Raw genomic sequence first — 15,022 nt, 5'->3', positions numbered from 1 at the left:
GCTTGTCATCCTTCCCCTCGCGTTTCAACGAATCACGAACTCAAAAAAACGGAGCGAGTCCTGATCGAATCCTTTTTCCCGTTATTTACGATCACTGGAACACGACCCAGCTGGTGCGTGTTACCCTCCAAACATTCAAACGATTTATCGTTTTTTCGAAACATCTACGAACGGCTCGTAACGCGACACGGATCGTTCTCCACCACATGGACATCTAGACAAAAAGAGACTCGAGTTGTCCGCTCAACTGGCTCAACTAATTAGTCGGACTTTAAATAAGAAATAGAAAAAGAGCTGCAAGTATCCAGTCAAGCTACAATATTTTCACTTCGGATCAACTTTGACTTGTGTCCATGTATTGAAAAATTGAATTTTCAGAGAATGCAAAGACTGTTTTTAATCTAACGTGTACGGAAAACCTAACGTATATTGCAGAATCTGTTAATAAATAAAAACGTAAAAGGAGAGTTCTTAATTTCGTTTTCATTACGGATGGCCCGCGCTGTTTTTGCCGAGCGGTAAAAAGAAAATAATAAATGCCAAAAAGAAGATATGTACTCACTTGCGCTAAGACTAGCCGTGGCTGTGAGCTGATGCTGCGTGGGTGTCGAAGGTGGATTGACGGTTTGTCGCCTGGAGGGCATTGCGTAGGGAGCCGTCAACGAATCGTTCGAGGGTGGAGCATAGCTGGCCCACGCCGAGGTTTCAACCACCGAGCCTCCGACTCCGACACCGGTCTGTTGCGTCGAATATGACGGGCTGTAACCGCGAAAGCTCGCCCTGCCACAAAAAGGTTGCGAGAAACCAGGCAAAGTCTGAGCCTGATGCGAAACCGTGCCCGACGACTTGCCGCTGCCGCTGTAATCCTCCGACATCCCTGGCAACCCTGCACTCAAACCTAGCGTTTCAAATATCAGTTAGTCCACTTCGTGATCGCATCACTATGTGTTATATTTCTTTGTAGTCTTTCCTTTAATTTATTGACTAAATGTAAACTGAACAATGTGAAGTGAACGTAAATTGACCGTTTCCTATCGACAATACGTGATTTCATTATTGGTATTAGATTTACGTATGCGTAATTCGATACGTAAATTGAATCAAAAGAACGTACAAAGAATACATTTTATTAGTTTACCTTGCGCGTTCCACAGTTGCTGATGAGAGGTGGTCAACTCCGTAGGGCTCCCGGTCATATAAGAAAGACCATACGTACTTCCGGTTCCCGTCGCCCCGGCTGTCGTCATACCGCTGACGCCGCTCATCGAACGATACAACGAACTAAAAGAAACAACAAGCACCAAATTGTATCGCAGCCGCGTAACACGAACAACGCCCCTGCTCTTGGGAATTAACACGAGCGTGTTTCGACGCTCCTCTGACACGAGTAGCAAACTTTTACGATCCTCGAGTATTTTTATCATAACGAGTTGTTCTCAGCCAAGTTTTAATTAACTAAAAAACGAATACTCGTTCGATTTCGACTATAGTCAAACTCGCCAACATTCTCCCACCAATTATTGTTAATTGCCATGAAAACGGGTACGAATCTTTCGAAGTTAGTTTAGTTTAAAGAAGAAAAATAACGACGCGGGTGTTCGGTAATGCCTCGCGGGAGACCGGAAACGAGAGAGAACCGTTCTCTGATCCATCGGGCCGTAAATGCGGGCGCGTGCCAAGCCGGGACGTTTTCCGATGTTCCTTTCCCGAGTGACAACTACCCGGAACACAACTACTCCATTACCATTACGGTGGCTATTACCGCTACCGTTACCATTAGCATCGAGCCGCCTACGTACCTGAGCTTTCGATCACTCGTTAACCGTAAGAACCGCACTTGCAGAGGTTCGGTCCGAGAGGCGAAGAACGACAACGCACGAGCCAATTTTACAGTTTACGTATCCATTGCGCAACCCGACGAGAGCCGCGCGCGTTGCATTGCTCGAATCGTCGCTCGCGATTTGGGAAACAAAACTGCAACGAGAGACGTCACGAGACGGTTCTCGCGTTGGATCGGAGGACGCATCATTCTTCATCGCGACGAACACACGTAGTAAAGCGCAAAACCGAGAAACGCGCGGCCTTGACGTTTTCCGCGGCTCGACAGACACGTACCATCCGATCGGTACGTGCTCGTTTGACGATTCGCGTGCTCTCCCGGAACGATTCCGAGCCAAACTGAGCTCGGTATTCAATGTAAACGAAACATTGATAAACCCGATGGGAACTGCGGCCTTCGACGTTTCCACGATCACCATTCCCGAATGCAGAAACAAAGAAGAAAAAAATCCGAACGGCTGTAGCATGCGTCGCGAACAATGCACGTGATTAGCACCAGCGGTGGACACATGTATTTTATTATATACGAACGTCCTATTATGTTTAAAATATGTACATGTCTCCCCATGACAAACTCGTGAATGCGCGATTTAATCAATTCTCTCTGCATGTTACAATTAATGAATCATTCGTCATTTCGATGTAAAGTTAAGAATAAGGCGAGGGACATTCGTATTTGTCGCAAACCTGCAGGTTTCAACCTATGCCAGGTGCGGCGAGGTTTCTTCAGGCGCAAGGAAAGTAAGCGATGCAGCACGTGCTACCAGGTCTCGTAATTTCCACACGACACGACGCTACACGACAGGACATTCAAAGAATTGCGTCCGCGGATGCGTCTTGTTTCCTGGCCACGCGACAAATACCCTCGTTTCCAAAGCGTTCCGGCTCGGTAGCAGCCGGCTAAAATGTTTCTCCGTTGCTTCCGACGTAATGCACGTGAGTTAATTCCCCTGACCCGTTCCTATTGAGAACGCGAGATAGCTTACGTTCGGTCGGTATTCGAAGAAATGCGCCAGCCAATATCACTGCCCAACCAACCGGAAATCGAGACCACTCTTGTCCCTTTCTATATACAATCGCCTAAGGATTTATAATACGTATGCAATGCGTAGGTGTACGCGCTTGTCCGCACGAACGCACACACGCATTCGTCGCGGGAAACTTGAACGACACGCTCGGGTTTCTTCCGAGAACTTTTACGAGACGCTTTCGATCGTCACCCACTAATATCAACCGTTTCGTTAATCTAAACTTCATTTTCTAGATTCAAAGTCCTACTCCGCTTGGTTCGTCTGCCACCTACTTCAATATAAATAAACACTTAGCTAAACCGATAGAGTGAATTGATCGTCAGACGTAATAAATACTCGTTAGCAAAACGTTTTTAGTTAATTGTAATGCATAATATGTAATAAAATAACAATAAATAATGAAGGTACAAAAAATTCTAGATGGTCAATTAAAACGTATAAAGCAATTGTTCGCCATACTTATTTTTTTTATAGTATTGCGTTGATATAATAAGCTTGAACAGAATCCTCGCCAGCATCGCTGAATGGGAAGAATTACGTATGGAAAAGATGTTTCGGTTGGTTCGCGAGGAATGCAGATATCGCGAAACCCAATCTAGAAGGTCGGTGGCGGCAGGGTTATAGCCCCTGTTACCGGATCGCTATCTGAACCCACCGAGCAGATAAGGCGCTTCTCACGATAGCGCTCGTCACTGGTGGCGAGAAGTGATCCGAGCCTCCTGAACGAGATCACGCATCAATCCCTGGCTGAAGGACTTTTCAAAAGAGCATCGTCTCAACTACTGTATACTGTTCGCACTTCTACTATCTGCTACTGTACGTAAAGCTATTATACACTCTGAATCAATAAAAACTGTTATTTAAAATGATGCACTTGTTTAGCGATTAAACCTATTATTAAAATTTGTTCAAGTACAAAGATCCATTAATTCAATAAGGTCCACCAAATATTTATATAGTTTTAATAAAGGGTAATGAATACTTTTTATGACTGTTTATTTAATAAAACTCTGATGATTCTGAAGCTACATTTCTTGAATCAATTGCAACAATCCTAATTGCTTAAGTACACATATACTACTCTGATAAATGTGACAAACGACCAACCTGATTTTCACAGAAAGACATGTTACGTTACGATATTATGATATTTCTATATAAATATGTCCGTGCAACTTGACACTAATTATTGTTTACCCTACACATTTCAAGCCTTTAATTGCTGGACTTTTATCGCGAAAACGGCGTTATCTAAATGCAACGTTAGACGTAGCGTACGCTTACCGTTTTCCACGTGAAAAATGTAGTATTTGGAAACCGGCGCGTATATTACCGGAACTTTTACTTTTGGCACCGAATATACGTTACTTCAGTTTACCAAGCTATTTCTTATGATAATTAATACTTGTGGAACTGCCATTTTTTTTTTACTAACGTCACTGAAACGTTACTGACGTCACGTCTTTACAAGTGACGTGATCAACAATAACAATTCCGCGAATTGTTTAAACTCATTATTTTTTTGTCCTCATCTACATAAGTATATCTGTTTTAATAGTACAGAATATACTTAAAAACTACGAATTTCAACGAACTGGCAATGATTCATAATGCAATCGGTACTCAATTGATCGACGGCAAAAATTTATCGGAGTAGAGCAGCAATTTTAGGATCAGACTTCTAGGATTGGCAACTATCCAGGAGACATCGATTAGATATCATCGTTCGATCTAGCGGCTACTCGTCACGCTATTTATTTACGAATAATGTTTTCGCAAATGTTATCGGTTTTCCATTTATTCTGTCTTCGTTCCGCGTCCACGACGCGACGAGGCACCGATAAAAACGAACCGTTGCGTTGCATTTCGAGGAGATAGAGAAGGGGTGAGTGAACATCGCGGTGGGATCGAGCGAGAGGAAAGGTGAAAACGTGGCAGGGCTACTTATTCGTGGCAAAATGAATCTAGCGTACAAAAATAAATGATCCCCCAAGCTGTTTCAAAATATTAATCATTCCCCGATTATTTTACCTAATTCTACTAAATGTATCTTTCTTCATTCCTCAACATATTCCGGTGAAATAAAAATGAAGCTAAACATATATTTTCTGACATGTGTTCGCACTGTGAACATCATGTTACATAAAGCATTGTTAAAAAGATTCGGAGCACAAAGATTGTAAACTTGAATTAAACCTCTGAATCAGAAAACAGTTGGAGAACGTGTGTGGTGCTCCGAAATATGTTATGTTCACTAAACTACTCCTTAAATGTCGAACACTCTTGTCGTTTTTAACGAACCGATAGACGCGTGACCAAGACGGTGAGCTTCGTTCGAAAAGCAAACGTACGACGGTACCAAACTCAAGGTAAGTAACGTTTATCGGAAACACTCACTGCATAATGTTCGTAGAATAATCGTAGACTCCCTCGACTTCTTCCTCCGTTTGTCTTCTCCTGATGTTTTCAATATGCATGACCGATAAGGGAGAAACGTAAAAAAAGAAAAAATGTAGTAACACAACGTGGCCCGGTCGAAGGAAAGAAACTCGCGCCAGCCGGAATAGAATCGGACAATGCGTGCAGAAAACGTCGAAGCGAATGGTGTTCTAGGACCTCGAAGAACGTGTGCAGGATTTCCCCTTCCGCGGATCTCTCCCTTCTTTCCTTTCCTTCGGTTTCTCTTCACTATCCCCTCTTCGCGATACGAAACTCGCTCCCGCCCTCGATTAACTCTCTCTCCCACTACTATATCATAACCACGCTCTACTCTACACCTTCTGCTTTTATCCTTACTCTACTTCCAAGTACGGTAAGTACATTAACCACCAAAACCATATACGAGCATGAAATTTAACTGTAACATGCTGCAAGGGTCGCATTGAATGTAATAAAGTTCATGAAAGACGCGCGAACGCGTATAAGATTGATGAGAGAATAATGAAATGGAATGCAGTTTAGTCGAAAAGTAGTTGAGCACCGGCACGCGATATCATTCGCGAGGACAATAGTTTTTCCAGCGAAGGTGATCGCGCGAACGAGTTACGTAGTAACGAAAAACTGATTGCGAGAACACGCTTCTTGCGTTTCATTCACGACTGCGGGCATTGGTATCATCGGACGTGCGCCGATCCTTTTTATCTTTTCTTCTCAGTTCCCGCTCGTTTCCCTTGGAAAACCCGAAGGTACTTACGGGCCCCTTTTTTAACGCGCACCGGTGAACGATACATTACCTCAGAAACGGGTAGCATCCACATGCCTCACTGTCTTTCCTCTCTTCGTCTCGCTTTAAAGGAACGCACACATTTCAAGCCCCTTTACCGATGGTCGCGTCACACGATACCGAAAGGTTTCTCGGAACGCAATGGGTACGACTCGGTTGGACTGTAAACTCTGCGATGATTCACGGACGAACTTTGCGTCAAAGATCGACGATTACGATTCACCGACAACGCATTCGTCGCTTTCATTTTCGTGCCAGGAACGAACGAGATTTTATGCCTCGATTGAGACATGCACAGAAAAGATGTACTTAGAAGAGTGCGAGAGGTTACAAGACTTTGCGTCATCGTACATTGGCAAGCTAATCGCGGCAACAAGATATATTACACCGCGAAATAAAAAAAGGAGAAACAAAACCCGGATTGTCCTCTGCACCCGAACTTCAGATATCTAAATTCGAAGGTCGTGGCCTTTGCACGTGCTCACCGCGTGAGGAAATCTTCGCGACCAACCAAGCGAAAAAATTGCTCGTTTTCTTACTGCTTCGGATTCTGAAAATTCTGAGACCGGCGAACCGTGAAATGCAATCGACGCGGCCGTCTGCCGATAACTTACAGTTTTCTCGCAAGACGGACAACGGAACGCGCCGATCGAAGAATCGCTTCTATCGGAGTCAATAAACTCTTATCGCGGAGAGCGTGAAAACGAGCGAGAGTCTCGAATCAAGACCGCGACCGTTCGAAAACGAAGCAAGCTGCTTTCCTGTTCACGGGCAAAGCGTTTTACGATTCTACCCAAAAACGATGAGAAACATTTCAGAGGAGGACGCGCGGCTCGTGCCTGGGACGTTTGGGCAAACACCGAGGGACCTTGTTCATTTTCACGAAACTGTTAGTATAGAGCCCGACGAACGCGTCATCCTCTGTTTTCCGTCGTCGCGACGCGTCCCGTCAAGGTTTAGCCTTATTTTCGGTTTTGTATCGCCTATATACACAACACCAAGCATCCCTTAAACCTAAGTCCACGTCTAAATACTTTATGGTAAACGCGGCTATCGTACACACGCCTTGCGATTCGGCGACTTCGGCGATTACGAAATGTTCTTAAAAACGCGAATTTACTTCGAAATTCCTATGGACCTTCCAGAATTAAGCATGTGCAACGATTCTTTGTTTATCAAGATAGAAATCGAAAAGGCTGTAGTATTGCAATGACATCGTTCAAATAGAGAACTTGATATTAAACTAGTGTATAAACGCTAACCTGGCAAGCACTCCACTAGGCGAATGCGGAGTCGACGACCCGGACTCGTGGTCCTGATGATGATGAGACCCCCCCGGCGTGTGATGAGAGTACATCGGATCTATGTAAAGCTGATCGGAGACACGATCGGCGTCCTGAGTAAGGCCATGATTCGATTGCACCGAGACGGGTGGCTGCATGGCTGTCAAATGAGCGTACGACTGCCTACTCTGCTCTCCGGGACTGTAACCACCCTCGGCTTGACCTTGACGATGCGGCGATGACAACCTTTGATCGTCGTGCGGGCTGCGACTAGAACCCGGTGAGCTACCGGTTCTCAGCGTTGGCGAACCGCCACCTTCCGCGCCACTTCCGCCCCCACCTCCGCCTTTACTACCGTTACCACTGCCAGCTCCGCTCCGAATCTGATGTTGAAGATACGCGTCGTCCGTCAGAACTTCGTCAAGTTGATGGTGCTGGTGGTGTTGAGTATGATGCTGCTGTTGCGACTGGTGAACCTCGTTGGTCCCGACCTCGCTGTCGGAGTTGCTCGCGCCGGTGGTACCCAGATTGGAGTACAACAAGGTAAAATCGCCGCGGGCACCCCTCATAGCTGCTGCGATACCGCTCACTCTGTCTACATCCTCGTCCACCTCTTGATGCGACTGGGAGTCTTGCTCGTCCAAATGACGATGACTCGAGAGCGCGTTGTGCTGAGACGCTTGGCCCGAATGTAAATGCTGATGCTGTTGCTGATGATGATGATGACGGTGGGCCGAGAGCGATTCAGTACCGTAACGATGCATCGTAGAGCGAGGCGCGTGACTGCCGGCCCGGTTTTCTTCCGACACCACGGAGCCCTCGCTCGGCTGTCCGCTATCCCCACCCTCGGTTACCGATACTTGTCTCGCCCCCAGTTGAACGTACTCGGCCCGATGGTGATGGTGCTGCTGCTGCTGCTGCTGTTGGTGATGATGGTGGTGGGATTGGGAAACCTGTTGCTCCTGTAGTTGCTGCCGCTCGCTCAAACTCGTGGAATCACCGCCTAGATCACCACCCCCGTAACGAATCGACTCCTGCTCCAGATAACCCCTTGAAGACCCATGGAATTACTTGTTAAATAATTTCAGGTGCACCCATGGATGCAAAATCTAGATTCTGAGTTATGCAGGGTGACTCATACAAGTAATCAATCTACCTCAAGTTAATTTTTACTTATTGGTCAATAAGTTTTGAATCATATATTGATACGAAGCGACAGTTAATTACATGTGTTATCAGATAAGGGATTATCTGTTTTGAAAATAACAACCGAATAACCGTGGACCTCCGATTTAAGCCGATTATTCGATTCAGCAATGGGTATCGCACGATCCTATAGAATGCAATTGTTTTTTTACGACCACCGGGTCTTATGGCAGTCGTTGAAATGAAATATGCAATAAAATTTCAGTGACGAAAGACATACAAGCATGCGAGCGGAGTTCCACTAGACGGATATTTATATCCACTTACGTCGTTACTCGAAAGGAATGAAACAACAGGACCTCTTAAGGGCGTGAAGTGGTTTCACAAATTTACAAGATGATACAGCTAACTCAACGGCGACTGTTTCGGTGCACGTTACGCTCACCTTTCCTGGAGAACGGAATCATAGCACAGGGAATGCAACCCATAGGCGGCGTTGACGTCGATTCCGTGGCTCGTCGAAACGGGAATTGCTACCGGTTCGACGTTGCTCGTCTCCGTCACCGCGCCATTTTCAATTTCCTGTTGTCCCGCCTCCAGCACGCCCACGATATCCCCGCCTTCTTCTTCGCTTCCACGCTTCCCGTAAGTCAACTGCCCCCGTTCCCGTTGCTGCTGTGACCCCTCTGACTGTTGCCGAAAAATACTCGCTCTCGGCCTCGACCGTTTCACCGTTCCGCCGTTGGTCCCTTTGACTTCCCCTCCGGCAACTTCTTCGTCGACACTGTCGCCCGTTTCCTCCACGTATTTGGCAGTAGTCAATTCTATAAACACCAATGCTGATGATGGGTAACCGAGTGTTGACCAAAATCGAGGGAGATGACAAATATTTTTTGCAACGCAGCGTGAAAACTATTTTCTTTCTCAACGTGCAGTCACTTGAAAAAAAATGTTTAAATCGATCTCAAACTGTATGACGAACACGTTTTAGGGTGTTAGAAATTCTTACGGATCATAGGAGAGATCGTCGTGACACTTGTATATCTAATAATCGGTGATCGATCATTCGAATCGAAAGTACGCGCATATGCGGACTGTGTTCGACGACACGTTTCGATGACATGAGCAAACTGTTGCTAGCCGGTACGTTACAAAAATAACCGGTTGGCCGTCTTTATCTATAACTCGTTCGCAATCGTGGCACACTCGCGCGTATATTCTCATCGTTCACGGTCTTACGTTTAAGCGTTCCGTTTACACTTTTTAAGTAATACACGTATGTATGTGTGCGTATGTAATTTCCCAGCAGGAAAGGTTCAGTAGAAAAATAACAAAATGATAATTAATCGTTTTTGAAAAAATAAAGTAAGTTATGTACTGTTATTTTATTCTCCTTCCACATTATTACTAGTGCTATTACATTATAAAACATTGTACGCCTATATCTTCTATAGACCTAGAATCATGAAAGAATCTTGGAGCAATCTTCATCTTATCGAAACATCTTATCAGAGTCGTGTAATTGACTTCGAAATCTTTCGATGATCGCTACCGTCACTGAACAGAGATACAAATCGCGTAAATACAGATTTGTAAGCAGAGAGCATGATGGAAGGTATATGAGCGTGGAAAACAAAGGAACGGAAAATGTTTGAGCCTTGAGATAAGGGCTGGCAACTTTGTTTATACCCGTGGAGGGACAAAAGGGCCAACTGCGAGGCCTAGGGCGCAACAAGGCATTCGGAGCTGATTCACAGAGTAGAACGCGTTGCTATACACAAGACGAATTAATAAAGAGTAGATAATTATTCGTAAAGAATTGTTTTATTAGTCTTTACAGATTGAAGAAGATAATACACGGAGACAATGATAAATCGGAGATTGGGTTGATTGTAGGATCGATGAAATTCTAATACATGAATTATTGTTTCGAATGAGATGTCGTGGTTCGTAGACCGAATACTGTGAAGCTTGCGATAATTTTTCCCAAAGACGCTGTATCATTCGTTTAACATTCAGCCGACCTTATTGACGTTACCCAACCGAATTGGAAAGGTCAGGCTCGCTGGACTATCTGTCGGCCGGCTTTCATCAGGCGAATTCTATTAATTAAAAAAATATTACATTTTTCGTACAATCTCCAAAACACGCAACCGCGCGTACTTTCGTGCGTCTCGTCGCGTGCAACCGTCGTCTATCGTTCGCTCGGCAACAATTGCGATTAATCGAAGCGAAGTTCCATTGTTACGCGCCTCTCGAGAAGAGAGAGAGGCACAGAACAGCGGAGACATGATGCCACGACCCCTATTAATCATTCTCGACGATGAAAATACGCGATCGTGACTCGGACCTCGGAGGAACCTCTTTCTCGCTCGCTCGTTGCGAAACAGAACCACCAGTCTCGCGTCCTTCTTGAACCTATTGTTGACCCTTGCCTGTCTCTCTCTCTCTCTCTCTCTCTCTCTCGGTTTCTCGTAAACTACGCACTTGTACACGTATTCCAGATTTAACGTCGCTCTTATCGGATGTAACGCCCATTTCGAAAATTAAAGACTACATACATTTCGCTTTAACCACGAACTTATTCGTCTTCAAAATTCCTACCGCATGCTTCTTTCGTACTATATAAAATATCAGATTGATTAGTTTTTTCTCAGAAATTTTAGGGAAACGGGCGTGGGAGTGTGAGAGGCAAACCGCGAAAGAAGCTCGTTGCTGTCGGTGGAAGAAACGAGATCGGCGTTCCCCATAGAAGTGGTAGCGAAGCGAGAGATACCGAGTATGGTTGAAGTCGAAGAGCGGAAGACGTTTTGTACAAACGGGGGCAAAGGTTGCTCTTATCTCGTTGGCCCCATAAAAACGTTCGCTGTTATCCGCGACGTACTATCCAAGACGGCGCGCATCGATGCGGTTTACGACGAGATTTTCAGAGATTGAATAGTAGTCCCTTTATCTCGGCCTTCCCTCTCATTTTTTTTTCGTCCGACTTCTGCTCTTCCATTACGTTCGTGCATCAAACGGTACGCTTGGAATAAAAACCGGTATACAATTTCTCGTATTTATTAAAAGCTTCTTAATCTGAAGACAAGTTCGTTGATGTGTAACAAGAAACTTGGCGCAGATAGAGAAAGACAGAAGTGTCACGGTGCACGGCGAATTACCTCTGCGGGCTGATAGAAAGCGATAGCCCTATGATAACGCGATACGAGCCGTGGCACGCGACCACAGCACACGACCATTTACTTTCCGGTAAAACAATCTTTCGATAGTGCTCCAAGAATCTGCACGAATCCTGAGAAAACTGACGCTTCATTATTTACTTGCACAATTGTAAAAAGTGTCTCCTTACACAGGAACGACTGTGCTACAAAAAATACGTTCACAGTAAAATTTGTCTAGGCGAAAGAATTGCAGATTTTATGCATTTACACTTCTGACTTAACTTTAAAAATTATAAAATATACAGTGACTACAAAAGGTATTCGAACATCCTTTAAAACGGAATAACTGTTTTAATATTGGACCAAACAATATAATTTTCCGTGGAGTACTGGAAGGTTAACGTCATTACGAACTACTAACGATTAAAAGCTAAGAAAATCACAGGTTTTCTAAATTATAGTAGGGCAACGAGTACTTCGAAGGTATGTTCAAATCATTTCTGGCACAGATGCTTCTGCTGTTTCAAATTTATTTTCTAATTTACAAAGCAAGAATTTAAAGTTATGCTAATAATAAATCGTATGATGAACCCATTCCGTACAACTGAGCTTCAAATGTAAGCACACACACTTTTACTCTGCTATAATAAGTAAGCCTTATTACGTTTTCGGAGGCGGTCGGTAACCCTCGTTTATTTCATTGTCAGAGGTTCTGACGTCACAGTGTTAACAAAATCACGAGTCATTATGCCTTCCATTTATTAGTCAACAGATAATAAATTCATCGGTTACGTAGTGACTAAAAATTCTTTATGACTAATACCTACTTTCCATATGGATCAACCTGTTCAAATTTAAAAGAATCGCAATATGGAGAACGATAAGAATGAAGAAAAGAAAGAAAGACTTCGAGCGAAGTGCTTGCCTTTCAAACGAGAGGAAGGAAAGACGGAAAACTCGAAACAATGCCTCAATGGAAGAAACAGTACCGAGTACCGAGCCTTTGCTATAGAACGATGAATGAAAGAGAAATTACCGCGAAACGCTAACCCTACCGGAAGTGTTGGCATTTGAAATTAAATGAACAATTGTTAAACCTGTACTCTTCTCTAAATCTTCTAATCATACAATTCAACTTCATAATTTAAGTTTGGAAAGTATCATATCGATGTTCGAGTTTAAAAGAGTTATAGATTCGAATCAGAAGTGTCAGGAATTGTGGACTAAAAAATCAAATCCGTTTGACGTCCACGGGAATACATATAGTGAGCGTCAAATTTCTCTCGTGTTTTTTACCAAACACGGCTCTGTACCCCTGTCTCGGATTCGTTTAGCCCCATTAACTTTCCCCGAGTAGTCTTGGGCCGCCTTTCAAGAGAAGCAAAAAAGGGCCTATGAATCTTGAGAGCTGCCAATTATCGATACTTTAGCCAACAATGCCCTACTCGGACGTATATTTCGAAATACTTGAAATTGTCCCTCTCCGTTTCTTCACTTTGTTATCAATTACCCTAAAATCATCAACAATCATTTCATCTTATCCATCCTTTCTCTGCATAGTTATTTATTTAAATCCAATACTGCCAATGAAGTAATATGAAATAACGATGAAGCGATTACAGAATGCAAATAATTACAGATTTTATATTTATAATCCCATCCCTTTTTTCAAACGGATGGATAATACCAAGCAAATAGCTGTTAGTCCCGAGAATACCCGCTGAGAATTTCCCGACGATGGGTTCCTCCCGTTTGTTTCTATCGCGAGGCATGTTACACGTCACGAGCCGCGAAACAACGAAACACAGACTGCGCGGCGTAACATGAGAAGGGAACTGTTCGCACTTCTTTTTCCTTCAAAGTGTCGTTTACCCTCAAACTGACACTTTACGATTTTCCTAGGCGCCATTCCCGCTCATCGATTAAAATTTTAAAATAGCTCTTTGACTAATACATAGACTGGCTTGAGTAATAAAATTGTATCTGCGGAAATTCCTCTACATCGCTGTAGCATAACAAGACTGCGAATTATTATGAAAAATAAAAATTAATCAGGCAATGACAATCTTTACTAATCATCTGAATATGCATGAAGCTTTCAGATTTTAAGATTGTCTTTCTTCTTCTTAACAATATTCTGAATATTTGTCGAGACTCCAGTTTAGAAGACTCGCACGGATTTGTTAATCCACAGAATCATTGCGTCTTCGTGGTTAGAATTCGGGGAAACGTCAAAGTCTATTACTTAAGTGAACGAGACGAATAAAAAAGATAGAGAGGGAAAAGCGGGCGAAGAAGCACAGTTGAGGGATCGGAGCAAAGTAATAAATCAGTCGTCGAAAGGTCGGAGGTCGTAAGCGGTACCCCACTATATCCACATCGAGACCGTAATGGGGTATTAAGTCGAGAGGATTTTCGAGTTCATTTTCTAGCCTCTAAACGCAGCTGTGAGAGATGAGAGATGGTTATTAGCTTGGCCCAATACAAGTTTCGGTTCGTTGCTTTCCTCATAACTTGTCGTTTATTATACCTAGCCGTCTATGCGATGAAGTAAGAATCTATAGAATTAGTCGATGAAACCACGTCACGTAATCTCGATGAAAACCAGTTCAGAATCTTTAACCCTTAAGTTCTAGGAAATAAAAAATTATTTTTAAGCCAGTCGAAAACATGTTAACATACACTAAAATAGAATAACTTTTTTAATTTAAGGTTTGCATAATCTTCTTTTCTTTTATACTGTCTACAAAGTGAAATCAATAAAAAACATTAAGAAATGATGAAAATAGTTCAAGTATTAAATTAAAATTGGCGGTCTATGTAAGGGTTGGAAGTGTCTAATTTTTGTGCTTCAAGTACTGGTATACACTGCGAAGGAGATCGCCACGAGACCCGAGACCCGAGACCCGTCAAAATAAACAAATAAGCGATTTTCACAGGCTTTCCTGCACGGAAAACCTGAGAATTGGAGCACCGCACGCACCGGTTCGCACCTTTGTTTTTCTACAAACGCGTTACGGTTAAGGATGTATTGGCTATACAGTCAATCCCAAAAGTTTATGTACCTTAGAAAAACGCATTTCCTATAATTAAAAAGAAATCAGACGTCGGAAGAACAATGCTAATAATAAATAGCTACGTGCTAAAAAGTATAGAAGGAAATATCTAATTAAGTATTGACGCTGACGAAAAATTTTTTCTTCAAAATTTCGAAAAATGCTTCAAATAAAAGTTGTTTTCCTTCTAATTTCGATATTTAACGAGTTACGTATGATTATTTGGCATTTTATTGATGTTGACAAAATCCGACCATCCCAGCGTCGAAACAGCGAACTTTTG

The 15,022-nt window shown here is 43.3% G+C and overlaps 1 protein-coding gene across 7 annotated transcripts in view; it reads right to left on the bottom strand.

Annotated features, from left to right (window-relative positions):
- LOC108622355 (box A-binding factor) overlaps window positions 1-15,022 on the bottom strand; it is a 33,595-nt gene that overhangs the window by 9,309 nt on the left and 9,264 nt on the right. For 4 of the 7 annotated variants that reach the window (XM_026811428.1, XM_026811424.1, XM_026811427.1 and 1 more), the window contains exons 2-6: window positions 8,968-9,346; window positions 7,356-8,426; window positions 5,268-5,327; window positions 1,139-1,281; window positions 563-898 (exon numbers count right to left, since the gene is read on the bottom strand). In XM_026811428.1, coding sequence (XP_026667229.1) covers window positions 563-898; window positions 1,139-1,281; window positions 5,268-5,327; window positions 7,356-8,426; window positions 8,968-9,346 — 1,989 coding nt within the window. Of the gene's footprint in view, window positions 1-562; window positions 899-1,138; window positions 1,282-5,267; window positions 5,328-7,355; window positions 8,427-8,967; window positions 9,347-9,531; window positions 10,625-15,022 lie in introns of all 7 variants that reach the window. The other 3 variants (XM_026811429.1, XM_026811425.1, XM_026811426.1) reach the window with 3 other exon arrangements.

This window comes from Ceratina calcarata, unplaced genomic scaffold (assembly GCF_001652005.2).
Source record: "Ceratina calcarata isolate Rehan_Ccalc_2016 unplaced genomic scaffold, ASM165200v1 scaffold219.2, whole genome shotgun sequence".
NCBI lineage: Eukaryota > Metazoa > Arthropoda > Insecta > Hymenoptera > Apidae > Ceratina > Ceratina calcarata.
This window is presented reverse-complemented; position numbering and strand designations above follow the sequence as displayed.